Source organism: Eurytemora carolleeae, unplaced genomic scaffold (genome assembly GCF_000591075.1).
Source record: "Eurytemora carolleeae unplaced genomic scaffold, Eaff_2.0 scaffold103, whole genome shotgun sequence".
In the NCBI taxonomy this organism is placed as follows: Eukaryota; Metazoa; Arthropoda; class Copepoda; order Calanoida; family Temoridae; genus Eurytemora; species Eurytemora carolleeae.
This window is the reverse complement of record NW_019396276.1, coordinates 407,990-435,153: the sequence shown is the minus strand read 5'-3', so window position 1 is coordinate 435,153 and position 27,164 is coordinate 407,990. Positions and strand designations below refer to the sequence as shown.

The window sequence follows — 27,164 nt, the reverse complement described above, 5'->3', positions numbered from 1 at the left end:
GTAAAAGTAAATGCTTGCGTTTCTGACAATAAAAAAGTATAAACATTAGAAAATTTTAGTTTGTGGCAAAGACTCAATTCCTTTCAATGAACTTAATTTGTATTAGCTTAGAGCTTTCTGGTTTAGTTTGGGTTCCCTATAAACCTTTAATTCAAAATCTACAAAAATGTCAGCTTTATTAATCGGACTTTTAGCTAATTTTAAGTTACCCTCCATGCAAAGATAGCGATGCCCGATTTACAACATTACTCTTGAAACCTTAACCTGATCAAAAATACTGTCGTTTTCTGACTTAAAACGCGTTCAACTCTTACAATTTCTCCATTGTTTCTTATGAGCCAGAAATGCCCAAGAGTTTAAATAAACAAAACATAGATATCTAAATCATGCTTGCTCAGACAAAGCATGTAATGGTACCGTTGTAAATCGTGCATTGCCATCTTTGAAAAGAGGGTCATTTGAAATTACGCTTTAAACAAAACCACAAGTGAAATTTTGGAACATCGTGTAGTGGTGAGATAGATTTAGTATTGATTAACATTTTAATTCTAATATATTTTTTAGCAATAAAATATTCTATCTAATTTTAAAATGTCTTCTTTAATATTTATAAAACACACAAACTCTAAAAGAAGGATAATTCTTTTTAAATTGAACAGATGATATCAATGAGGTGTTGAGTCAGGTACTTAAATTTTCACTTCTCTAAAATAATAATTATATTTTTTGCGGTTCAAATAAAAAGTGGGAGCAAATCCTTGTAGAAACTTATTTCAAAACAAACCCGCATTAAAGTATTAAAATAGGATTGATAGTAGAAAATGATTTCAGCCTTAATTTTCAGAGGACAAAACTATCGTTTGAGATAGTGCTGATCTCCATGGCTTGATAGTGATATCTGGTTGGAATAGTGCTAAATCCCTTAAAGGGACAGTAAAGGAAAAATGAAAGGGGGTATAGGCTGAAAGCTAATCACTTTAGCTCTTGATCGCGACCCATGAAAGTTATATCTGATGTTCCTGTCTCGATAAATTGATATAAAACTGTGTTAAAATTATACAAAAATTCATATATGTAAAATTTTGAAAATCTGAAACTTAAATCACGTGACCAGAACTATTACCAATGGCACAGCAGTATACTGGTCACGTGTCTCCGCCTGTATCACGTGACCACTTTACTGCACTGCCATTGGTGGAATTTCTGGTCAAATAATACGGACGTAAAAATAATATTATGAATGAAATCTATTGAAAATAGAAATAACAAATATAAAAGTAAACCTAATTTACAATTAGCTTTCTCTGGGATATCATCGTTTTCAGATTGGTTGCTTATTTGCTGAATATGATCTGTTTAAACCTACTACTTTTATACAAAATTGTATATACATTAATTTTCGTATATATTTGACACAGTTTTATATCAATTTCTCGAGACATGAACATCAGATATGACTTTCATGGGTCGCGATCAAGAGCTAAAGTGATTAGCTTTCAGCCTATGCCCCCTTTCATTTTTCCTTTACTGTCCCTTTAATTCCAAGTACGATCAAAACAGAATATCCCAGAGAAATATACTCAACCCGTAGAACTGAATAAGATAACAGATAACTGCTTGACCCTAGGATTCACAACATAAGGTCTGAGCTTATGTAAAGAAAGTTATCTATAAATTTAATTACCCTTCAGAAGGTGAAGTTACTTACTTCTCATTCCAGTAGATTTTCTGCCAAAAAGTCATTCTCTCATTTTCGATATCACTTTTCATTTCCGCTTTAACTCCAAGCTCCATATACCTCTAAAAAAATAGATTTAAATTTTCTTAAAAAATTATTTTATTGGTTTATTGATTGTCTTTGATAAGCCTTTACCTTTTCAGTTGTATAATGTTTCCATTGAGTTAAGTTTTGGTTCAAGAATGGAGAAGGATGTCCATACTTGGCAAAGTTGGTCCAATAAAGAGACATAGTTTTAGATACTTCCTCTTCTTCCTCATTTCTTGGGCCAAACAGATTAAAAAGATAAATATTTTCATCAAAATGTACTGGCGTTAAACTCTTAATTGCATCACAGTCTTTTTCTTCGAAGGTATTGCCATTGACATCAACACACTCAAGAACTGATTTTGAACCACTGTATGTGAACTGGTAGTTGTACACTGGAATATGCTCAGAGGCTAGTTCAGCAAATTTCTGATCCGGACTCAGGAACAAGGCATCTGTTAACATGTTGGCTACTTCATAAAGAGACTCTAAAAGCTAAAAATTTCCTCCATTGTAGAATTTCAAAATTATATTTGACAGTACAGATTCTTCTGGTGTGATTTCAGATTTGTTATAACTTGCAGCAACGTGCAGATCTGTAGGTCCCAAACCTTTCCAAAAACTTTCAAAATTCGCTTTTTGAATAAGTACTAAACCATCATTCTTAACTGTTCCTAGAAGAAAATAAAGATTAGGGAGCAAAATTCTTGGAAAAATAACATAAAATATATATTATATTTGGAAAATACCTGTCATGACTGGAACTTTGGCAAATAGTCCTTTTGAGAAAGCTGCCAGTGGTCCCACTGGAAGGACTGGATCAGATGCATATGAATCACAAACTGGAGCCCATTCTCCTATGTCAAAGTTTTTGCTTTCAGGATCCTCACTTAATCTGTCAACTTTAAATGCAAACAATAGATCTGCAGAGCCGAGTTCCTGGAGGCATTCCATCATTGCTTTGTCATTTAATGTGCTAGAGCAATTGAATTGATCTGCTAAACTTGAGGCTATTCGTTCTTGTCTTGATTTTTCATATTCATCTCTATAGAGAAGCATTGTCCCACTTTGTAATATGGCACCTGAAAAAAGTCCCACTGCTTTGGGGGACATCTGAAGAGCATTTACACTTATTGCTCCGGCACTCTCTCCAAATATGGTGATTTTAGCTGGATCTCCTCCAAAATGGTGTATCAAATTCTTTGTCCAGTGCATAGCAGCTATCTGATCTCTAATACCCATGTTCCCTGCCACTATATCATTTCCAAAGGTTAGGAATCCTAACCCTCCCAGTCTATAATTAATTGTTACAACTATAACATCCTCTTGAACTAATGGGGTTGGATCATACTCTTCTGCTGATCCAATTTCGAACCCTCCACCATGGATCCATAGCATGACGGCTCTAGGTATGAATACCTGCGACTCTTGAGGTATGGAAGAGGTAAAAATGTTTAGAAACAAGCAGTCTTCGGACCCTATCAGTTTCTCACTCTCACCACTAAAAATATCAAACTGGGGACATTTAGCGCCAAAGTTGAATGCCTCTAAATCTTTGTAAATCATAACTGGCTGAGGAGGTTTAAATCTAAGTTTTCCTACTGGTGGTCTGGAGTAAGGTATACCAAGGAATTTATACATTTTCTGTCCAGATTCTTGCTGAGAAATCTTTCCATATACTGCCCCAAGGTAGGTTTTGATTTCAACAATATCATTCTCCGAAGTAGCAGCAGATGAATTTTCAGAGGAATCCTCAATCTCATTTGTTGGGACAGTTGATATTACAGCTTCCTCTAGATCTTCAACAATTTTCTCTTCTTCTAGATTGATTTCAGGCATATCTGTTTGTGATTCATCTTCTTCAGGTGTAGATGTTGTCTCTTTGATTGCAAAAATGGTTGTTGCTGACCCAACATCCTCAATGTCTGTTTTCCTTATCTCAGCCTTAATATCAGAAATAAAAAACCCAATAATGTTGCTATTTAATGAAAGCATAATTCAAATTATGCCGCGTTTTTAAACAACATTTAATTGATGAGAGAGTAATTTGTTTGATTGCTGCTATACATTTAATCACTTGCTTCTTCAAATCAAAGTAAAAAATTGAGGAATGAGAGAAAATTATGTTTAATTTCAATATCCACACTAATAAAAATTCCCAATGCATGTGAGGTCATAAGATTGTGATGAGAACAAGGTGCATTATGCTTAACCATCTTTCTTATGTAACTGATGCAACTGATCTTGTCATAAATCACTATACAAACTAAAGAAATACAAACTCCAGAATGATCACATCCCAATCTTTTAATAAATATTTTTGCATTTTTTCTTTAATTATAGGTGAGGTTGGACCTTCTGAGGCGCCGCTGGCTAAAAAAGGAACAAGGGTTGCCATTTTAGGAAAGGCTAGAGGCTAAGCACAGATGTTTGGAAGAAGCGTAGTTCTGTGGCGCAGGAGGAAGAATTATTTCAGGATTTTTATTTTTCAAAGTTTGTATTTCAGGAGTTTGAAATGGTATTCCAAGATTAAGGTTTTACCTGAAAGGAAGCAGCAAAACATAGAGAAAGAGAGATGAGTCTGCTCAACCTCATTGTAACTATTGTCTGTAATGGAGTTCTTTAGGAAACTGAATTAAAGTTCTGTTCAATTCTAACAAGCTGGAGCAGGGAGCTTTACTAAGATCTAAGAGTATTTTCTAAGAAGAAGTTAACACTTCCAATGAGCTGATTTTTGTTTCAAAGGTAGTTACTGACTAGGTATGGTAGTTGCTGTTGATATGAGAGTGCAGTATTAAAAAATTAAGTATCAGGATTCTTTTGATACCTTTGAAACGTTCTCTTATTGCTACATAACATATAAAACCACAAAAAATTGTGAGACTGGATAATTCTGGTGGTTTTCACAAGATTAGATTTTTTAGAATTAATTCGCAAACCAGCCGAAAAATGAAACAATAATCCTGCTATAAACTAATTTCAAGCCTAGAACTAGGTTAAGAAACTAAAAATTAACCTTTAACATCTAAAATATGTATTTTTATTCAGATGATGATGATAAAGAAATATTCCATTTTATCACTGATTTCATGATAAAATATGAAATATGTTCAAAACAGCAAATTAGTGAAAAGAAAAATTGTTGACAAGCTTTTCGTCCAGAGATGGAATTTAAAGAATTTCAGCCGCGGTTTAAATCTTCCAAAATCCGGTTTAAATTAAGCGCCGGCTTGAATCTTAAAACATTTGATACAATTTTAAGTTGAACCAACCATATTTAAGCCGCGGTTTAAATTTAAACCGCTGCTTAAATTCTTTAGATTCGGCCACAGGGTATTAAATGATTTTTAAAAATATAATCTTGTTAGCCAATTCCTTCTAAATTATCCAGCCTTGTAATTTAAAGTACGAGTTTTCTGTCAAATGAATCCCAATATTTCATTCTCTGATAATGCACGCTCAGTTCAATTACGAATTACGATACCTTGCCAGTCTCTCCCTTAAAAATTAAATCATATCCTAAATGTTCCACTATATTTTTATTTTACACCAGAGTTTCTTTCTTTTTTTTATTTTTTTTTCTAACCTTATCTTTATATTGAGAGGATCTGCTCAACATTTATATTTTATTTTGTAAAATATATTGTCCTCTTGTTTACCAGTGTACACTGTGTAGTGTACACTACAGTATACAGTGCACAGTGCACACTCTCCCATGTTATAGGGAATATATTTTCTAATGAAACATCCACAAGAAGATTCCAACCCCCAAGAATTCCGTTAAAATATTTTTAAAAATTTCCCATTCATCACCCAAGAATATTTTAACAGGATTTCATTAAAAGCGAAAAACTGGCTCCAAAAAAGGGATTTGATCTTTTTTCAAAAATGTACATTTTAGAAGTTTGCTTAAGTTTATGGCAATTTATAAAATGTTCTCTGGCTCAAAACTAATGATTGAAAGCAGAACAAAAATGCATTAAGAATGCACTTGGTTACTTTGTTGGTTACTCTGTAAAAATGAATTATAGGAAAATTAATTTCAAAATAAAACTATAATCATTTCAAAACAGAACATAAATATTTGCTTAATATTCACATGTTTCAAGATATGTAAGAATAACTCTTCCTGTTTATCTTTACATATAAAGTAGTAATTGTTTGTTTGTTTGTTTGTTTGTATGTACGATCATAACTCAGAAACACCATGACGGGATTTGCCTCAAATTTTCAGTAGAGCAGAATTTCAGAACGATGGAAAAACTTTTTACAGAGAACATTCAGTTTCCAGACTAAGATGGGTCCTGAAACTAATTGGAATATAAAATTTGAAGATTACTGTTAGATAAACAAAATACAATACGCACCTATGAAATGCTTATAGGTTTTAATAATATGCGTTTTTTTTATTGACACCCTGTATTAAGAGGCTAGACTATACAGGTTTTTAATTTTATTCAAAATATATACGAGGATATATAGTTTTGGACATAAAAATGGATAAGAAGGATATGTGTTGTCTTAAATTTGCAATTTTCTATCTATAGCATAAAACTAATCACATAAACTAAATAGTATTTTTTGTGAAATAATCATGATCTTGTACTGGTTTCTTGAAGACTTCTGGTCATAATCAGGTTAATCGAGTTTCCTAAACATTTTACGAAATTAAAGAGAAAAGTGTTGTTAATGGACCTTGCATAAAAGTTGTGCCAATTGAATACAATAAGATTTAAAAAAACTTTAGAATAATGTTAAATGCTGGGATTAATTAGCAGGTATGGTTCAGATTGACTGAGCTATTAGAACCAAGGTACTAATGCAAGGAAAGTTATTTCTGAGGTGTACACATCTTTTGTATACAGGGAACTGTCTCTGGGCGTTAATGTAAACACAAGACGGATGTCACAGCCTGACATGGGATACATCTTTCACATAAAAAATCACTGAAATATTCTAGTCAATGAAAACTATTAAGTGAATTAGCAAAATTATCAAAATTAAATGCTTTTATCATCCACGGATACTAAACAAACAATGATACATCTATTCCTTGTTTACATATTCCGCCCAGAACTGGTTTCAATATGTACGCTGAGTATACGCAACTACAATTAACTTTCCTTGCATTTTAACCTTGACTAGAACCAGCTTTCTTTTAAAAATTAAGTCCTGGAAATTTGATACAAATGAGACAATGAGACAATGAGACAACCATTAAATACAGAAACTAATTTCAGCACAATTAGTAAAATTTCATATGTTACTACAGTTAATGTATCTATCAATTTTCTTAGAATTAATACCTATCATTTTGATGTGGATCTGGATGTTTTATGAAGATTGGATTCTAATCTAACTCGAACACTTTTGAGAAAATATCAAACTTATTAATCTCATTTCGTATGAAAAAGTTAATTTGAACCTCAAAGAAACAAGAATAATGTCTTACCTAATGAAAGGGCAAAAATGAATGCACATAATTCACCAATTTTATGTATACACTGGCAGACTTCAAATCCTGTTGCCTGTGAAAAAAGATTTATTGAGGTGAGCATTTTCAAGGGCGTATACAGGGGGGGGGGGGGCAAAATGGGACTGTGCCTCCCCTAGACATGTGAAAGGGGTGGGGGACTCAGAGCTTTTTCACTTTTTAAATCTTAAAGTGAAGAATGAAGAATATAACTAAAAAATTTATTATTGCTGTCCTCTAATTTTCCCTTTTAAGTTCCTAGAGTTTTGTTAGAATCAGAGATAAAGTAGTACTTGCAAGGTGATTGAACCGTATGTGTACGGGTACCTTTAAAGTATCTTATACTAGTGCCTGATCAAGAAGCCAAATGTTTTGAATTTACAGTTCAAGCTTTGACCCCCCCGGCCTCCACTAGGAGCTCCTAGGGGGGGGAGGTGTATCGGCTCTGAAGATGTCAAGAATTTCAAATAGGAAAATTACAATATACAAGTTTTAACAACAAACAATTTACTAAGCCTAACCCATAAAAAAAAGTATTCCTGATATACAAGAATATACAAGATATACATCATTTGTACTTATCATTATTTATTCTTTAAGTTATTTTCTCTTAACCTTTAACTTTTCCTACAGAAATTAAATCAAATTTTTCATATTATGATTAGGTCTAAGAGAATTTACATAAGAGTTCTTTTATGCTTCGCACTACAGCTTTGTTAACTAATACTTTAAGGGCAAATAATGAGGAAACTTATGCTGGTCAGGTTAGAAATTGTTGTAATTATTGTTAAAATATGTTACTAGCTTACTTTTCATTCCAGTAGATTTTTTGCCAAAAAGTCATTCTCTCATGTTCAATATCACTCTTCATTTCTGCTTTAACTCCAAGCTCCATATACCTCTGAAGAATAGAAACATTTAAATTATTTGTTGGTTTAATAATGGTTATTCATGAGCTATTACCTTTTCAGTGGAATAATGTTTCCATTGAGTCAAGTTTTGTTTTAAGAATGGAGAAGGATGTCCATACTTGGCAAAGTTGGTCCAATAAAGAGACATAGCTTTAGATACTTCCTCTTCTTCCTCATTTCTTGGGCCAAACATATTGAAAAGATAAATGCATTCATCAAAGTGAACTGGCTTTAATTTTTCAAAAACTTCCTGAGTTTCATCTCCAAAGTTGTTGCCAGAGGCAGCTATGTAGAATGGAAGAACAGATTTTGAACCACTGTATGTGAACTGGTAGTTATACACTGGAATATGCTCGGAGGCTAGTTCAGCAAATTTCTGATCCGGACTCAGAAACAAGGCATCTGTTATCATGTCAGCTACTTCATTTAAAGAATCCAGGAGACTGAAGCGACCTCCATTATAGAATCTTAAAATTATGTTTGCTAAAGTATATTCATCAGGGGTAGTTTCAGATTTGTTTGAACTGACAGTAACTCCTATAGCTGTAGGCCCAACAACTTTCCAGAAACTTTCAAAATTTGCTTTTGGGATTAAAACCAAACCATCGTTCTTAACAGTACCTAAAAAAAAATGAAAGACCAATTTTGGATAATATTTTATGCATATGATGTAAGAATAAATGAATGAAACTTACCAGTCATAATTGGAACTCTTGTAAATAGACCATCAGTAAGTGCTTCTAAAGGTTCCACTGGTAGGACCGGGTCTGATGAATAGGAGTCACAAACTGGAGACCAGGCTCCTCTTTCAAAACTCTTATTCTCCTTCTCTTCATTTAACACTTCAATCTTGATTGTGTTTAAGAAATCTTCAAAGCTAAGTTTTTGAAGGCAGTCTAACATTTTTTTATCATTTCTTGTACTTGAGCAATTGAATTGTTCTGCAATGCTTGAAGCTATTCTTTCTCGCCTTGATTTGTCATATTTTTCTCTCCAGAGAAACATAGTCCCACTTTGTAATATGGCACCTGAAAAGAGACCAGCTGCTTTGGGAGACATCTGAAGAGCATTCACACTTGTTGCACCTGCACTCTCTCCGAATATAGTGATTTTAGTTGGATCTCCTCCAAAATGGTGAATAAATTTCTTTGTCCACTGCATAGCAGCTATCTGATCTCTAATACCCATGTTCCCGGCCACTATGTCATTTCCAAAGGTTAGGAAACCTAACCCTCCCAGTCTATAGTTAATAGTTACAACTACAACACCCTCATTTACAAGTGGGGTTGGATCATATATATCTGATGATCCTAGATTAAATCCTCCACCATGAATCCATAGCATTACTGCTTTTGGAGTGAAATGTGCACTATCTTGAGGTATAGAAGTTGTGAATATGTTTAGAAACAAGCAATCCTCAGACCCTGATAGCTTCTCACTCTCACCACCAAAAGAGTCAAACTGGGGACATTTTGAGCCAAAGTTGAATGCTTCTAAATTTTTGTAAATCATAACTGGCTGCGGAGGTTGAAACCTTAGTTTTCCTACTGGTGGTCTGGCGTAAGGTATACCAAGGAATTTATACATTTTCTGTCCAGATTCTTGCTGGGAAATTTTTCCATATACTGCCCCAAGGTAGGTTTTGATTTCAACAATATCAGTCTCTGCAGTAGTATCAGATGTATTTTCAGAGGAATCCTCAAGCTCATTTGTTGGGACAGTTGATATTACAGCTTCCTCTAGATCTTCAACAATTTTCTCCTCTTCTAGATTGATTTCAGGCATATCTGTTTGTGATTCATCTTCTTCAGGTGTAGATGTTGTCTCTTTAATTGCAAAAATGGTTGTTGCTGACCCAACATCCTCGATGTCTGTTTTACTTATCTCAGCCTTAATATCAGAAATAAAAAAAAACAATAATGTTGCTATTTAATGAAAGCATAATTCAAATTATGCTGCGTTTTTAAACAACATTTAATTGATGAGAAAGTAATTTGTTTGATTGCTGCTATACATTTAATCACTTGCTTCTTCAAATCAAAGTCAAAAATTCAGGAATGAGAGAAAATTATGTTTAATTACACTGTACACACTAATAAAAATTCCCAATGCATGTGAGGTCGTAATATTGTGATGAGAACAAGGTGCATTATACTTAACCATCTTTCTTATGTAACTGATGCAACTGATCTTGTCACAAATCACTATTCATTCACTATACAGTGCTTTTACAAGTTTTTCTAAAAGGGACTTTTCATGACTGATTCTTAAGAATAATGTGAAAAATAAGATGGGTTTTCTGTTTTGAAAATTGTTCAATGTTGATAACCAGACATTTTTCCTGCAGAGGAAAATTAGCATGTCACATTCAAAGAGAAACCACAATTAAAATTATCCGTTTTAAAAACAAAACTTGGATATTTAATCAATCTTGATCAGGAAAAGCGTTATGAAAAGTCTAAACCAGAAATTATTCTGATTTTTTTGCATTTTTTCTATACTGTTTACAATCAAAGAATTATTATAAAACAAGAAAAAAAAAATGCAAAATTCATAAGAGCAAAATACAAAAGTTTCAAACAAATCTTAGGAATCAAGTTTTCAACTCTATTTGTAAGAAAGTAAGACTTTGTGTAAAATTGAGATTTTGATCAAAAAGAACACCTAACATTCGAATGTTTGAAACAGGACTTAATTTAGAATTTTTTCTTAGTTCAATTACATTTAAATAAAGAGTTGGAAAATTGTTAGTTTTTTGGTTATTCAGAGAAAAAATCATAATATTTTTTTATCTACATTCAAGCATAATGTATTCAGAGAATACCAATTAAACAATTGACTTTAGATTTTTAAAATATGCATATCTTTATGTTTGAATAAACATGAAGTATCATCTGCATATACAATGATATATATATATATATATAAAAATGGTTTACATAAATCAAAAAAAAACTTTGTAAGAGTAGATCCCTTCAGAACTCCCATAGAAAGCACTTTGCATTATTCTGATTTTGTATTGTTAACAAATACTCTTTGAATTCTATCCTTTAAATAGCTTTCATTATTAATTGCTTTACTAATAAAATTGGATGTTTTTATTAGCTTGTTGAATATTACTTCCATTTCTGAACCGATATTGGTGACTATAAAAAAAAATGTTTGTATCTAGAAAGTTTTTAATTTTCAAGTATATTGTTTTTTTTCAAAGATTTTTGATAAACAATTAGTGAAATAGGTCTTAATTTGAAGGATTTCGAGAAGATCCTTCTTTCTTAAATACTGGATTATCCTTAAGGGGTTTACACTTTCAGAAAAATTAGTTTGGAAGTTTAAATTTCCAATTTTCTTAGTATTCACTATACATATAATGCCAGGGTCTTTTCTTTTCTTTTCTTCCCCTGGTCGCATTAATATATTTTTCACCTATCTCCCGATATACAGAGAGTATGAGACTTCAGTAATAATATTCTATTCAGATTTTTTTCTTTGCAATACTTGTTTATCTTAAATCTCAACATGTATACAGTGAGAACCAAATAAATATAGAATAGGAAGACAACAAACGTTTTCATTCCAAGAAGTCTAAAGAACTTGAAATTCAGCAATTGTGCACAGACCCAGTTTTCGAAATAAATTTATTTTTAAGCTTCTTTCAAAACTATTTAATTTGTTAAAAAATTAATATAAAATTGCAAAATTTTAATTGTATGGGTCTCAATGTAGGTAACCCTACTGTATATACAATATATATACCTGAAATGTAGCATGGACACAAAGACAGAGAGAAATCCAACCTATTATTCTCATCTTTCAGTCTATTCTGTAATTAAGTTTTTTAAAGCTTTTAAAACTTTAATTTATTATTGGAGAAAAGTAGGTGAACTCTAGGTACTAGGGGTGGTGTTATTAAATGTTTTGTATCGTTTTCTTTATTTAATAAAACTTACAAGATTTGAACCTGTCTTATGTTAGTTTGCTTATAGTTATTTATCTATTTATTTCGTAAACGTACACAATTTAAATAATTGGTACAATTAAACAGAAGAAAACAAAATTATACTGTAATTAGGTCGTGCATATAAAATTAATAATATCGTCAATCTCAGCTTGGTCAACTCCATTGATAACAATCTTATTGTTGTTTGCAGAAATTAGTTCATTTAAAAATGGAATCCTCCATTCTTCTTCCAATATTGAAATATCAAACAATTTTTTACAATACGTTTGTCGATAATATTCAAATGTTTGTTGCATTTGTCTGCAATATTTCTCAGATTTTTTGCAGTTACTGACCTTTGATCAAATTTTAAAAGATTTATCTAAAGTCTGATACAAATTTTTGACGAATTTTCTAATGAAAAAATGAATGAAACAAATCTACTGCAGAGCATGGTCATTAAATGAGATGACTGTGACAATGGTTCGATAAAATATATATGACAAGTGTTTGGTAATTTAAACACAATTCTATTACTAATTATTAAACTATCTTAAAAACATTTGCTATCCTTACTCTGTGCGAAATTATGACCCTTAAATAAAATGTAGGCTAAAAACCAGCCAAAAATGAATCAACTGAAGGCACATTATAAATCATAAACTTGTGATCATTTTATATTGACTATTTAGTAGTTAAATGGAAATAAGGTCAAGTGACCTTCCATGCAAAGAGAGCAATGTCCGATTTACAATAGTACCATTAAAACAATCGTGTTTTCGTCGAATACAGAGATGTGTGTGTGAAAACTTATCGAAACCAACTTGTAATCAGCTGTGTACAGTCTGAACTTTACACAATGCACAGTGGAATTTGCAACAGAATGCATGCAGGTTTCGCTAAGTTTACCACAGACAGCTTTGAACTCGAAGAACTCACAAATATTTTAAGATTACCGTTGCAGGCATGGAGGATCACTTTAATATCACGCTTACAGTCCCTTTAAAGAATTAAGAAAACTAGTTTAAAATATTCTATTATCCCTTTTCTGACTTTATTGATATAATTGTTGTACTATGCACCTGGAAAATCTAGATATAAACAAAAAATAATGTAAAAATAGATGCAATATTTTTCATAAAATCTCCAGAATAGCAAAATAAAACAAAATGAAAATAGGTGTAATTGTTCCAACGAACGATGTTACTAAACTGAAGGGTTAGTAAACTCTCCCAAAGTTTTTGTTGCAAAGAAAAAAATGAAAGTCATCCTCCATTTCGAGTAAAATCATTTGAGTACACATTACGGGTATTTGAGATTGTAGGCCCATCACCTTAAAAAATTCTGAACAAAGGAGTCTTCATTTGAAACACCAAACCACGGCAATAATGTATTTTTACATGGGCCACCATTTAAAATAAAGGTACACAGTTTTGAATTTTACGCGCTAAATAAGAATGGAAACTAAAATAAGGCATTTTATTTTTAAACACTTTAAAAATTATTTATGGTTTAGGATTTTCTATTGAATAAAAGCTGAATTTATGATTTTGTCACGCTTTTCATTCATGCGAAAAATACAAAATATATGTTAGTTTTGTAAAGGAATTGAGTCTTTCCCACAAACTCAAATTTTCGAATCCCTATATCTTTGCAACCTTTGGTACATTAGACTTAGATTATTTGATCTAACAGAATTTGTAACTGGAAACATCTAAGGTCTACGATCGACTTTTGGTTGCTAAAATATAGGGCAAAGACTCAATTCCTTTGCCTCTTATCTTAAATAATGCTAAATCAACGATCCTACTTTAGAATTATACACCATCATTCTTTACAGCTTCAAGGAAGGTTCCTTAAGATTTTTTTAACCTAAAACGACGAACTTTTTTTGTATTTAAAAACGATCGTTTTTCATTTCATTTTCGTCAAACGGCCTTTAAAGAGGAAAAACTGCCCATTCCCGACGTAAACATTAGATATTTTAAATTTTACGAAAATATTATCAATATTAGGTTAAACTAAAATATCAAAAGTTGCATTTAGTTGCAAAGATATATGGATTAGGGTATTGGAGTTTGAGACAAGTTATGGCAATTCTTTATTGATTAAATTTGGACTAAAAATGTATATTTAATTTTGAACTTTTGTTTGTGAAAGTCATTGAATGAAGATAAGTTGAAGGAGAATAATATCCTTGGCCCTCTAAATAATTCCCCCCCCCCCCCTATATCTTAAACCTACTTGTTCGGTATAATTGGTTTCTAAAGCTTAGTTTGATTTTCATGCACTGGAATTAAATGCATTGCAGGGTTTAAATATGTTAAGTCTCTTTAAAACATGAATTCTTTCAATCAAATATGTTTTTTTACAATTCAGATTGAGCTTTAGATTTCAGATTCGTGTACGTATTTAAATGTCTTAAAGCATGATAATAATAATGTCTGTTAAAATGGTCGATCCGAGCATAAGAAGCAAACGAGTATTACTAAAACCATCTGGTCTAATTTTTTTTTGTAGAACCTTGCACATGACTTCCAAGGAAGATACACGGCTGATCAAAATTAAACTGCCAAAAAATTCTATTTTTAAAATTTCTAAAAATTTTGTAATTGTAATTCTTGGTTTTATAATATAAAGTAAATGTGGTGAGAGGGAAAGGAACAATTATAGCTCAAATTATTTAGTTTAAGGAGTTTAGAGTTTAAGTAGTTAGGAGTTTAAGTAGTTAGGAGTCTAATAAGTTAAGAGTTTAAGTAGTTAAGAATTTAAAATGTTTAGAGTTTTAGAAGTTTAGTGTTTAAGAAGTTAAGAGTTTAAGATGTTAAAAGTTCCAGAATTGAGACTTTAAGATGTTAAGAGTTTAAGGAGTTAAGAGTTTAAGAAGTTAGGAGTTTAATAATTTAAGAGTTTAAGATGTTAAGAGTTTTAGAAGTTAGGAGTGTAAGAAGTTAAAAGTTTAAGCAGTTTAGAGTTTAAGCAGTTTAGAGTTTAAGTAGTTTAGAGTTTAAGAAGTTATAGGAGTTTAATAATTTAAGAGTTTAAGATGTTAAAAGTTTTAGAAGTTAGGAGTGTTAGAAGTTGAAAGTTTAAGCAGTTTAGAGTTTAAGTAGTTTAGTGTTTAAGATGTTAGGAGTCTAATAAGTTAAGATTTTAAGTAGTTAAGAATTTAAGATGTTTAGAGTTTTAGAAGTTTAGTGTTTAAGAAGTTAAGAGTTTAAGATGTTAAAAGTTCCAGAATTGAGACTTTAAGATGTTAAGAGTTTAAGGAGTTAAGAGTTTAAGAAGTTAGGAGTTTAATAATTTAAGAGTTTAAGATGTTAAGAGTTTTAGAAGTTAGGAGTGTAAGAAGTTAAAAGTTTAAGCAGTTTAGAGTTTAAGCAGTTTAGAGTTTAAGTAGTTTAGAGTTTAAGAAGTTATAGGAGTTTAATAATTTAAGAGTTTAAGATGTTAAGAGTTTTAGAAGTTAGGAGTGTTAGAAGTTAAAAGTTTAAGCAGTTTAGAGTTTAAGCAGTTTAGAGTTTAAGTTGTTTAGAGTTTAAGAAGTTAGGAGTTTAATAATTTAAGAGTTTAAGATGTTAAGAGTTTTAGAAGCTAGGAGTGTAAGAAGTTAAAAGTTTAAGCAGTTTAGAGTTTAAGTAGTTTAGAGTTTAAGAAGTTAGGAGTCTAATGAGTTAAGAGTTTAAATAGTTAATAATTTAAGATGTTTAGAGTTTAAGAAGTTAAGAGTTTAAGATGTTAAGAGTTCAAGAATTGAGACTTTAAGGTGTTAAGAGTTTAAGAAGTTAAGAGTTTAAGAAGTTAAGAGTTTAAGAAATTAAGAGTTTAAGAAGTTAAGAGTTTCAGAAGTTAAGAGTTTAAGAAATTGAGAGTTTTAGAAGTTAAGAGTTAAAGAAGTTAGGAGTTTAAGAACTCAATAATTTCAGAAGAAGTTAGGAGTTTGAAATATTAGGAGTTCTAGAAGTGATAAAATTAAGTTGTTGGGAGCTTAAGAAGAGAGAATGTCTAGAACTTAGAAGTTTAAGTTGTTAGAAGTTAAAGATATTACAAGTTTTAACAAGTTTTAGAAATTTAAGAGTTTAAGAGGTTAAGAGTTAAAAAAGTTAAGAATTGAAGGAGTTAGGAGTAGTCTAACAAGGTTTTAAAAGTTAAAAGTTTAAAAACTAAATAATTTTAGAGGAAGAGTTTAAGAAGTTAGAAGATAATAGTTTAAGAAAAAAAGAGTTTATTAACTAAGGAGTATTTTAACAAGTTAAAAGTTTAAAAATTTAGAATAGTTTAAGAGGTTAGGAGTTTAAGAATTAATAGTTTAAGAAAAAAGAGTTTAAGAAGTAAAAATTTTGGAATTAGTATCGAGAAAGTTTAAGGAAAACGAGGGGAAAAGAGTGCTCACTCAGGTGGGAGGGGAAGGAAAGGAGAGAGGGGGTAAGAAGGAGGAGGGGGGAAGCGGCAAATAGTCCCCAGACTTTGTGACAATTTTGTGAGGCGTGGATAAGGATGACTATAGGACTAACTGCCATTTTGGGATGTTGACTCATAAAGCAATCTAATCAAACTGACACATTCGTGCTCGTCACTGGTACCTCCCCCCTACCAATGGTTGGGGGGTGGGGGGGGGGATCCGGGGTGCCAAAGAATACGGATGTTTTCAAAACCCTCAAAAAACGTTAGAATTGACTTTAAATAATTTTTTGCCACCATACATATATTGTGTTGAACTGCGTCGTTATAACATATCCCTTGAAAACTAGTTTTTAGCTCTATTTCTTAATCTTTTAAGCGGCAACTTTAGAATTGCTTGTGTAAATACAAACCCCAACTACAGGCCTGGTATTATGGTGTGTAATGCCACCTCGGGCCTCAGGACTTTTAAAGTATTTTTATAAATTCTTAAATTATAAAATTTATGACAAACAAGAGCTTAAAGTATTAATCTCGATGTTATGAGAGCAGAATTGAGAGAAGAAGAGATCTTAATTTTTAAGAAAAGAATTGGTTAATCTGTTAAAAGCGATCTCATTAAATAAAATTTACACCTTCAATTAATGAATAATTCATATTTTCTAAATCCATACATAGAAATTAATAAATTCCACAAAAATCTTCAGAATTACTATTTCTCAAAGTTAAAAATACAACAGCCTGTCAAAAAGAGGTTGGCTGGCTAAAAAGGCTGATGGGGTGCGGGGGGGGTGCGTGGAGGGGGGAGCANATATAAACAAAATTTAGATTATTTTGATAGTAATCAAACATATATATATAAACAAAATTTAGATTATCTTGATAGTAATCAAACATTTATATATAAACAAAATTTAGATTATTTTGATAGTAATCAAACATATATATGAACAAAATTTAGATTATCTTGATATTAATCAAACATATATATATAATCAAAATTTAGATTATCTTGATAGTAATCAAACATTATATAAACATAATTTAGATTATCTTGATAGTAATCAAACACATATATATAAACAAAATTTAGATTATCTTGATAGTAATGAAACACATATAAATAAACAAAATTTAGATTATCTTGATAGAAATCAAACATATACATATAAACAAAATTTAGATTATCTTGATATTAATCAAACATATATATAAACAAAATTTAGATTACCTTTACAGTAATCAAACATGTATATAAACAAAATTTAAATTATCTTGATAGAAATCAAACATTTTTTGCAACTCTTCTGAATATGGTGTAATTACAATATGTTTTGAAAATTTTTATTTTTTTTTGGTACTCCAATGGCCCAAAAAAAATCCGCAAACCTTTTTTCTCTTAAAATCAAAAGTTCAGAAAACCAAAAATGTGTATATAAATTATTTCTATCGAAATCTAAAATTTTTTAAAGATTGAATCAAAGAATCACAGAAAATTCGCAAAATAGTAAGAAGAAAATTCGCAATTTTTAGTTCTGGTCTAATTTTTACGGAAAAGTTGTCTAAATTCTCTAGTTCCTTTCTTCTTAGTAAATCTAAAGTATACGCTGTTCACTTGAAACATCAAGAACCATTGAAAAACAATTTTTCCGTAAAAATAATCTAAATCTTGATTATATATATATGTTAGTTTACTATCAAGATAATCTATAAATCTTGATTATATATATGTATGATTATATTATTGAGATAATATTAATCTTGATTATATGATTTTTACTATTAAGATAATCTAAATCTTGATTATTTGTATGTTTGATTATATTATCAAGCTAATCTAAAAAGCTTCACATAAGCAATTTTCAAGAGCGGATACTGCCACCAATGCCACAGGAATTCATGAGGGGTAAAAAAAAACTGTTTTCGCGCGAAGCACGATGAAAAATGTTTTAGTTTTAGTTTAGTTTTAGTTTTCATGTTTACCCTCAAAATGTAACATTTTTTCAAAGACGACTGTACAAATTCTATTTTGTCAAATTTATCAAATTAACATTTGTATCAACCTTGGTATTTACAATGGTATTAAAAGAGTTCAAGGTCGTTAAGAATGAAATGTTTTTCAAAAAAATATATTTTTACCCACAAAGGTAAGGTATAGGGTGAGAGGAGACTGCCTTGAATATAGCCTTAGCGCTAATTGAATGACTTAGCAAAGAAAGATAAAGTTTACAGTTGCAGATAATTGTGAATTTAAAAAAAACCCCAGAAAATGTTAATTCTTGGAAGTTATAACCAGAGGCGTACACAGGAATCTAATTTATTCAGAGGAGCTCTATCAAACTATTACAGTAACAAACATTACAAATATTTAATCAACATAAAAACAATTACCACGCTGTAGATTCTGTAGATCAAAAAGTACAGTTTCGATTGATCAAAATTTTATCATAAAAATATTTCAAAAACGTACAAACCATTTTATAATGTGGATCATTAGTTTGATTAACGCCGTTGATTCTTTTACCTTGAAAAATATCTTATTAAAGTCTCATGTGTTTTGACACTCTCTGTTAAGTGTACACAATTCCTTTTACGATTCTCTCATCGATTTTTTTGGTCGTCTTCGCTTGAAGCTGCTGGGGTTTGTGTTCGTCTGAAGAGGCACGAAAGCTCCAGAACCGACTCTCCTTGCTGTACAGAGGGTGTGTGATTTAACGCAAAAAGTGAAATCTCTGACATATCATAAGGCGTTTACAGGCCCTATGCAATTGGCACCGGCTTGTACGGTCATTTAGGCAGTTGAAGTTTTTATCAAATATTTGATTCTTATTTCAGTGACCATTTTTAATTGCATTTTACATTAAAATCGCACCAGAATGAATTTTTCTTGGGCAGTGTGTCGCTGTTTTTTCTACAAGAATATTTTTATTCCTGAACTTGGACATGTCGAATTTCACGGACGGCAACAGTTTGTCAAGACATATCTTGAGGGTTTGCGGAAACTTGACGCAGAAAATGTTATCGCTGACATTGAAGCAGAAATAAACCGAAGAAGAAATATAAACGGAATCACATATCAGAATTATCTTGTAATTAAAGAAAAATATAAACCCTTAAACTCTCAGCTTTTCAACAAGGAAACCCTGTTTTCACTTCCACCAACCATTCAAGGTTTGACACAGTTATTTATCTCAGTATTTTGAGATTAGATATGTGATCTATTGGTTTCTATTCAAGTTTTTGCATGGATCTCATATGTTCACCTGAGCACATTAGGCTCGTCTCAGAAACTTTCTGAACATAGCCTAACTTTTAAATGTCCCAATTAGCGTTTACTTTGATTGGGGTCTGTCCTAGAGAACAATTTCTGGACCGCCCCTGCCCACCTCCTCCTATCAATTTTATGCATGACAATTTTCAAATTCTAAAAATTTTCATCAAAGTAAGTATACATTTATGGTTGAGTTAAGTTAAGACACTTTCTGGGCCGGGCTAGGGGTTCAAGCGCCGCGGCTAGGATAGGCTTGGGGGCCGGGCGCTGAGGCCACAGGACCAACTTTATTTATGTGTTAGATAAGAGATGCATGTACAAAATTGATAGGGGGGGGGGGGAGCCCCCAGGGGGGGGATGACTCAGAAATTGTTCTTAAGGAAATTACCCTTTGTTTGAACCGAAAATTTGTTTTCCCCTAGAAGTGCAGGTCTTATTATAAGGTGTGACTGAATGTATTGATGGAGTGTTTAATTTTCCACTGATGTCCCTGGATCAGTGTGGTCTGCTAGTAGAGGAGATAAAACATTTCAAACAAGCAAATCTACCACATCAGAGACCGAACTCAATGAATAAGGTAAAATTTTTGTTCAAATTGTAGATTTCATTTAGAGAATTAACGATATAATTTTTACTGGCGTAAAATGAGCTTCTTTAAATTTTCAAATTAAATGAACCCCCTTGAATCTAATTAAAACTGAAAGACACTACCGGATGAATTTCAACCCCCCCGCCCTAATTCAATATTTAGTTTTCCATCTGAAAATTTTCAATTTACTATTGTGGATTTCTCTTTACGTTTGGGCAAAAACAGATTAGAAAATGTCGTCAGAATTAAAAACTTTCCTAGTATAACGACAATTTCTTCCTCACTGGTGCTCAGTTGAAGTTAAAAAGTGTAATTTCGCATGCATGCAACTCTGTATGTAAAAAATGAATAAAAATAAATTTAAACTTGTTTTTACGCAACTGTATTTTTAACATCAAATGCTTAAATTTACAGGACCTTCTAATTTTATAATTTTTCATTTAAAATTGTTTAGAATGGAATACTGTTTACGGAGATAGGACTAGACGATCTAATCCGATCCATCGTAGATGCAGTTCAACCTTTGTCTCAGGTGAACATCTCAGATTTCAACTCAGCACTTTACATTCGCTGAACATTCGTCAGGCATATTTTTTTCCTTTTTTTAAAAACTGTTTTTGTTGAGAATTTTATTTATTAATTTTAATTCCTTGCAGACTTGTGAGACACAAGAGGCGGTTTATAAATTGTTAACAAAAATATTTTTTTTCTTTCATGAAACTTAATTTTTAATTTTTATTTTTTAATAAGAGATTTTTATAATAATTTCAATTCCTTTGAGATTCGTTAGACAAAGGGTTGCTGTTTTAAAACTAGCCTTTTTTATAATTTTTTATAATTTTTCGGGTTTAAATTCCTTTTAGATTCCTTAGATTCATCAAACAAGAAGCAGCTTTTATAAATCATTATAATTATTTTGTGCTGGAAACTTTTTTGTTATTAAACAACATGTTTCAACAGTTTTATTTTAGGAGAAGTTTCCTGCGCTTGTGGGATCCACAGGGTTCGATTCTTTTAAAGCCTTTACTGTAGAGTATGCTACCGAGGCATCAGCTGATCAGGATTTAGGTATTTACAATTTAGAATTTATTCAAGAATTCACAACGCTCTACGAAAACATTTTAAAGTTTATTGTCACCGAAACCTAACCCAGAAGAAAATGTCTGTTATTTTTTAAAAGATAAAAATTAGTTTACGCAGTTAAATATCATTTTGTTTAGCTACGCATTTTGATAACGCCGAGGTGACGCTTAACATCCCACTGTTTACGGAGGACCAGGAGGGGAATGAACTCATATTCCAAACTAAGGAAAAGATTTTTTTCGATTTTGGATTTTTAAAGTAAAAAGTTTAATTTTTCTCCCTTCATTGATGAAAAACAACAGCTGGAAGAATGTAAAATCCCCTTGAAAATTATAGTTTAAGTTTTTACAGGTGGAAGGAGTTTTNCCCCCCCCCCCTGTGCACGCCCCTGTTTGTATTAGTTAGATTTTAACAGAATTGCGTCTTAAATAAATATTGATACATATTTTTATAAATGAAACAGGATCGGTTCTGAAATGTAAAATATCGAGATTTATCAATAGTTTTGATCTAGTGATTTCAGTTTTTGTTTGATATATGAGCATGTTTTATGTTCTACAGTTACAGATTTTATTTTATAAACTCTGAAAAGTATCCTCTCAACTCCTCTTGTCAACATTCTGTAACGTCAATTTGAGTGACTGTTCATAACATCTATTTAAAAAAAAACTTGTCCAGAGAGGATTTAGACCTCAGGAAATGGAGATCGGACGAGCTATTCTCCATGCAGGTAATAAAAGAAAAAACTCGAAAAAACAAGTTTTTCCGAAAATATTTATTGTTTAAAAACATTCGATTCTTAAGGAGACTTTACAGAGATTTTTAAAGGTTTTGGTGAATTTGAAGTTTTAAAAGTGAATGTTATTGACTCAGATAACCTGTAACAATAATACGTTTTGATAGATTTGGTTGTCGTGTTTCAGTTTAGAATTTATTGGTTTTTATTTCTATATATATATATACTTAGCTTTTCTATATGTTTGTATCCAATAAACGTCAAAAAGGCCGAACCGATCCGGCCCAATTTTTTTGTGGTATCTCACAATGACCCCATGAAAGATTTATCAATGATCAAAATTTCCCAAATTTGCCTCCATCAAAATTTGATTTCCAAAATTTTTTAAATCCACGAATTTTTTTTGAAGTCAGCGAACTTTTTGTTGCTTGTTTTTCAATGTTTGCAAAGAGGAAAGGTTCACAATTGGAATAGAAGATGGGGGCGAAGCGCCCTAAAAGCCTTGTATTGATAGATCTATTGATCGATCGATTGCTTGATAGATTGCTTATTTTAGGTAGTCAGCAACACGGTGTTCTACCCATAACCTCAGGCATAGTTGATGATCATTCATGCAAACTTTTGTTTTGAAGAAGAAAGGAGTAGGCAAAGGGATCTTGCATTTGGAATGCATTACGCATTTTATTTTATTTTCGATATAAAGCGAGGGGTGGAATTACAAATTATTTATTATTTCTTGAGATTTTTCTGATTTTTACTTGTTAACAAAAAAAGGATCGCGATGCAATCTAATAATCTGGATGCGCTCTTCTGAAATTCGAAACAGGAACCGATTTTTTTGTTTTTTATTTTTGTCTATTTAATCCCATTTTAACCAAGGACATATTACAATTACATGTTCCGAACAGAAAACATCTTCACACACGAAAATTTGATTATATGATGTGCATCTGCTCCAGAGAGGATGTTTCAATTTCTGATGTACACTTATTAATAGTGCTTGTTGCTTAGGGTCTGGACTCCGGAACCACCAGTTCTTCAACATTTTAGCCCCTCTAGATCCGCAAATATATGCAACTTCAACTGGCAAAATATTAACCAAAATGCACAAAAGAATAAAATTGTCCCACAGTTGACACTTTTTCAATGTCAACCAACGATAGATCCCAATTATGTTTGGCAACTTTAGGTTTCTATCTTTAAAAATTAGCAAGGAAGGAGAAACAATTAGTAAATTTGCAAAATTTGCCAAACCTTAAAAGAAATATTCAAGTTTTGGATTAAATCCGAATTATTTTTTGAACAGGACGGATCCGCATTAGAATTAAATGGATCCTGGGCACTGATTTTGAAAGTGCAAATACTACAAACTGTTGGAGAAAATAGAGATTTTTATCTTTATGAACATGTGTTTCTTTGGGGCGTTTGTCGTGTATTAAAAATCGGGTATTGTGTAGGGAGTGTCCAATGTGCAAGCAATCTCCAGACTTAGGAATGGATTTATGTTTTAATGATAAATAACAGAGGATGAAAATAATAAATATTTCTCTTTAATTTACAGACGCTAGTAATAAAAAGAACTACGTATATTTGGCACTAGTTCAAAGTTTGTTTTTAATTTGAAATTTTAGTTACTTTCCCGAAGGCTTTTTCCCAATCGGCAACTTTCCAAGGGTATTTCCCAAGTTGAAACTTCCCAACTCTGCAATTTGCCAAGCGGCAACTTCCCAAGCCTTTCAGAGCTGCTGCGCTCGGCCCCTAGCCCATCCTAGCATCAGAGCTCGGCCCCCAGTGCAGCCTAGGGTGCCTCAAAAGACCTAACCTAACCTTAGGAAAGTTGCACAATTGTGAAATTGTCACCATTTTTAACGATCTAGCTTCGGTTTGTATTTCAATATTTAAGCTTCTTAAAAATTTAAATATCTACAACAAGACAAATATTTTTATTTTTCTCCCCACACGAATTATGGTTAAGTTTTTAAAAAAATTTTTGGGTTTCATATCTCCCATTTTAGTTAAGTTTCTGAGAATATAATCAATGTACCAAAAAAAAAGATTTGAATATAAAAGTTTCCTTTAAAAGTTTAGTTGATTTTAGAGAAGTATATATTACCCATGAATCTTGTAATCCTTGGTGCATAGAAGAGGTTGAGTTTGGGAAAGGAGACGGTTTCAAGATCTGGAAAGGAGAAACCAAATGCGCAAGGGTCGGAACAAAGTCTATGTAGGTGGTCGAAATCTGAAAATCTGCGGCAAACAAAATACATTGAACATTAGTGGGACATGAAGAACTTATAGGATTAGTTTGCCAACACGAAATCAAAGGAAAAGTTGGCCAAGAAAACCCAAAAGATCAGTTGGCCAAAAGGAACCCAAAGGATAAGTTGGACAACAGTAAAACCAAAGGATTAGTAGCAACTAGCCAACATGTGCCCAAAGGATTAGTTCGCCAATAGAAAACCCAAAGGACTAGTTCGTCAAAAGGAACCTGAATGGAAATTGGGCCAACGGGCGGGAATTCAATGGAATAGTAAACTAACGACTAACTAAGACAAACAAGAACCCAAAGAATGAATTGGCAAACATGAACCTAAAGGATTAGTTGGGCAACAGTGAAATCCCACAGGATACCCAAAAGATGAATTGACCAAGAAAAATCCCAAAGGATAAGTTGGCAAAAAAGAACAAAAAGAATATCATTAGAAACAGATACTTTACTTCAGGTCTGATTGGGATTTTACTTCAGGTCTGATTGGGATTTAAATGTGTTAAAAGGGTGTCCCTACAAGATTTGATTTGATTTGTCCAAGGAGAACCAGAAAGATCAGTTGGCCAACAGAAATCAAGCCCAAGCATTCTGTTGGCCATTAGGAAGCCCAAAGGATAAATTGGCCAAGAAGAACAAAAAGAATATCATCAGAAACGCGAAGTTTTAAGAATTAAAACCAGTGCAGTGGCTTGACTGTTTGTGAACAACATTTTTTAAAATTTTGGATGATTTTTTAAAATTTATATTTTCAGATTGTATGAATGGCAAAAATGCCGGCGGTGCGTGGCGATGGAATGAGGGGTAAGAAAGATTTATTATATGCATTTCGTTTCATGTTGTTTCTTTTAACTCATAATTTGAACTTAATGCCTTCTATTGTTATAATTTTTTATAATGCGATATGCATTATAAATTAATCATTCGAACAAGAATAAAATATCGTAAAGTTAAATGTATTTTGAAGACTTTTCCCCCCCTCTCTTAAAATTGATTTTTTTCTCAGTGTAATATATTGCCGCGAAACTAAATTTTGTCCTATTTACATTTTTCTTTAACCATTAATTAACCAGGTGAATGCTGCAGTAATTTGACAAAGAAAAAATGTCCAAGAATGGACATTTCGAAATTGATCTGACAAACCGTAAAAGTTTTCTTATATTCTCAGGGTTGGCAGTTTTTATCTCCGACATCAGGAACTGCAAGAGCAAGGAGGCCGAGGTTAAGAGGATTAACAAGGAGCTCGCCAATATCAGAAACAAGTTTAAGGTAACCAATACCATCAGGGTACCTTAAACCATCATCAGGGCGAAAAGCATAGAAACTAATTTTATTGTAAAATTGTTACTGTAATGGCAGAAAGATATGATAGAAGAGTCTGTATTAACTTCCTTGAACGACGGGTTGTCTTCTGATATATTAATGCTAAGCATATCTGCTTGAATACGTAATCCTGGAAAATCCAGGCCGATTTAAAGCCTCAAAACCAGTGAAGGGAAACCAAGTTCAGTATAGTGTGTGGGTGCGTGGTGGAGGGGGGGGGGGGTAAAGCGGATAAATGAGAAAACTGCCCCATGAACCTCAAGAAGAATTAAAGATTGGAGAGTGTTGGACGTAGATAGACAGAAATTGGTTTTGACTTTTTAAATTTTTGATATTTTTTACCCGAATTTTTATAATTGATAAGAACCTTTATGTGATTAATTTTGCTTGAATCGGGAGGGGGGGGGGAGGGGGGTGGAAAATAAATTATGGTTTAATTACTATGCATTACAGGGCGACAAAACACTGGATGGATATCAGAAGAAGAAGTATGTGTGCAAACTACTCTTCATTTTTCTTCTTGGTAATGTCAATTTTTCACAATTATTTAAAAAAGATTTTTTTGTGTGTTTTTCTCCTTGCTGTTTATTCGAGAAAGGATGACAGCGGATTCAAATCAAAATATTGCCTCATTACTTTATATTCTAATTTTATTTTCTAACTTTATTTGTTTTATTCTTGAAAAAAACTATTTTTTAAGGATTTCAAACTAACTTTTTTATCTTTGTTAATAAGTGATATGTATTCTTTCTTTTTCTAAAGCGTTGTGTATAAGTTTTCCAATGTTTGTTGGTCATTTGATGGTTCATAAATTACAGAATATTAGTTTAAAAATTAGTTTATTGTTAAAACTAAATTAAAGAATATTAGTTTAAAAATTAGTAAATTGTTAAAACTAAATTTTTAACAATTTAAAATTGTTACAGGGCACGATATCGACTTTGGTCAGATGGAGGCGGTTAACCTTCTCTCATCTAATAAATATACAGAAAAACAAATTGTAAGTTTAGAACAATATATTTTAACATTTTTAGATTCTAGAAATTTTTCCTTCTGATGATCATAAATCTTGAAATTGTTTGTAATTCTAAAACAGCTTGAATTTTTATTCTTTTCAATGAAGTTCTTTATGTAAATTCATCTTCAGCTGTATTCTATGATTTATGATTTTACTCTTTTATTTTTTTTTTTTTTTAGTTTTTAATTGTTCTAACCTTCAACGATGTTTAAATTCAATTTAAGATTCTATTTAAAAAATCATTTTTAATAAGAAACCGTAAAGCAATGTCTCTGCTTCGTTTACTGTTGGTAATTGGCATGCAACGTGCCATTACTGACTCACAACGGATCCTAAAAGGAAACAATGTCAAAGATCTAAAAGCAGATTTACTCGCCACAATTAAAAA

At 31.8% G+C, this 27,164-nt stretch overlaps 4 protein-coding genes across 13 annotated transcripts in view; 2 read left to right on the top strand and 2 right to left on the bottom strand.

Moving 5' to 3' along the window:
* Positions 1-587: 587 nt before the first annotated feature.
* LOC111699962 (liver carboxylesterase 2-like) lies at positions 588-4,902 on the bottom strand. The gene is given in 5 exon segments (XM_023470764.1): positions 588-705; positions 1,709-1,800; positions 1,874-2,439; positions 2,515-3,709; positions 4,307-4,902. Coding segments are annotated over 5 exon segments (1,923 nt in total). The 5' UTR covers positions 4,361-4,902; the 3' UTR covers positions 588-689.
* A 1,303-nt stretch (positions 4,903-6,205) lies between these two features.
* Positions 6,206-11,996, bottom strand: LOC111699961 (carboxylesterase 5A). Of its 2 annotated transcripts, XM_023470761.1 has the most exons (7): positions 11,906-11,996; positions 8,845-10,039; positions 8,202-8,770; positions 8,048-8,139; positions 7,218-7,293; positions 7,072-7,132; positions 6,206-6,416 (listed from the first exon to the last, which is right to left on the bottom strand). In XM_023470761.1, the coding sequence occupies exons 1-5, from the start codon at positions 11,957-11,959 to the stop codon at positions 7,218-7,220; spliced, it is 1,986 nt and encodes a 661-aa protein (XP_023326529.1). In that variant the 5' UTR covers positions 11,960-11,996; the 3' UTR covers positions 6,206-6,416; positions 7,072-7,132. The 2 variants fall into 2 exon arrangements, with proteins under 2 accessions (XP_023326529.1, XP_023326530.1); XM_023470762.1 differs by lacking the exon at positions 7,072-7,132.
* Positions 11,997-19,136: 7,140 nt separating this feature from the next.
* On the top strand, positions 19,137-25,191 carry LOC111699947 (2-oxoglutarate and iron-dependent oxygenase domain-containing protein 2). 3 transcript variants are annotated; one of them, XM_023470743.1, is made up of 10 exons: positions 19,138-19,661; positions 20,205-20,338; positions 20,805-20,882; positions 21,322-21,418; positions 21,571-21,659; positions 22,112-22,163; positions 22,726-22,761; positions 22,944-22,995; positions 23,627-23,661; positions 24,312-25,191. In XM_023470743.1, exons 1-10 carry the CDS (start codon positions 19,367-19,369, stop codon positions 24,395-24,397), a joined length of 954 nt encoding a protein of 317 aa, XP_023326511.1. In that variant the 5' UTR covers positions 19,138-19,366; the 3' UTR covers positions 24,398-25,191. The 3 variants fall into 3 exon arrangements, with proteins under 3 accessions (XP_023326513.1, XP_023326512.1, XP_023326511.1); XM_023470745.1 differs by lacking the exons at positions 22,944-22,995; positions 23,627-23,661 and adding an exon at positions 23,359-23,383 and having other exon boundaries at positions 19,137-19,661; positions 24,312-24,374; XM_023470744.1 differs by lacking the exons at positions 22,944-22,995; positions 23,627-23,661 and having other exon boundaries at positions 19,137-19,661.
* The window catches only part of LOC111699946 (AP-2 complex subunit alpha), a 26,375-nt gene continuing 23,641 nt past the window's right edge, over positions 24,431-27,164 (top strand). For all 7 annotated transcript variants that reach the window (XR_002764862.1, XR_002764861.1, XR_002764859.1 and 4 more), the window contains exons 1-4: positions 24,431-25,239; positions 25,604-25,704; positions 26,212-26,281; positions 26,685-26,758. Coding sequence is in view for 1 of the 7 variants with exons in the window: in XM_023470742.1 (XP_023326510.1) it covers positions 25,200-25,239; positions 25,604-25,704; positions 26,212-26,281; positions 26,685-26,758 (285 nt within the window). In the remaining 6 variants the exon portion in view is untranslated. The remainder of the gene's footprint in view (positions 25,240-25,603; positions 25,705-26,211; positions 26,282-26,684; positions 26,759-27,164) is intronic.

Bases quoted from the DNA above. Each gene is read 5' to 3' on its own strand.
- LOC111699961 (XM_023470761.1), bottom strand. From the start codon at position 11,959: ATGAGAATAATAGGTTGGATTTCTCTCTGTCTTTGTGTCCATGCTACA. The intron at 10,040-11,905 runs GTATATATATTG...TCTGATATTAAG, and splicing joins GTGTCCATGCTACATTTCAG to GCTGAGATAAGTAAAACAGA. The intron at 8,140-8,201 runs GTAATAGCTCAT...TCTATTCTTCAG, and splicing joins AACATTATTCCACTGAAAAG to AGGTATATGGAGCTTGGAGT.
- LOC111699947 (XM_023470743.1), top strand. From the start codon at position 19,367: ATGAATTTTTCTTGGGCAGTGTGTCGCTGTTTTTTCTACAAGAATATT. The intron at 21,419-21,570 runs GTATTTACAATT...CATTTTGTTTAG, and splicing joins ATCAGCTGATCAGGATTTAG to CTACGCATTTTGATAACGCC. The intron at 21,660-22,111 runs GAAAAGATTTTT...AAACTTGTCCAG, and splicing joins AACTCATATTCCAAACTAAG to AGAGGATTTAGACCTCAGGA.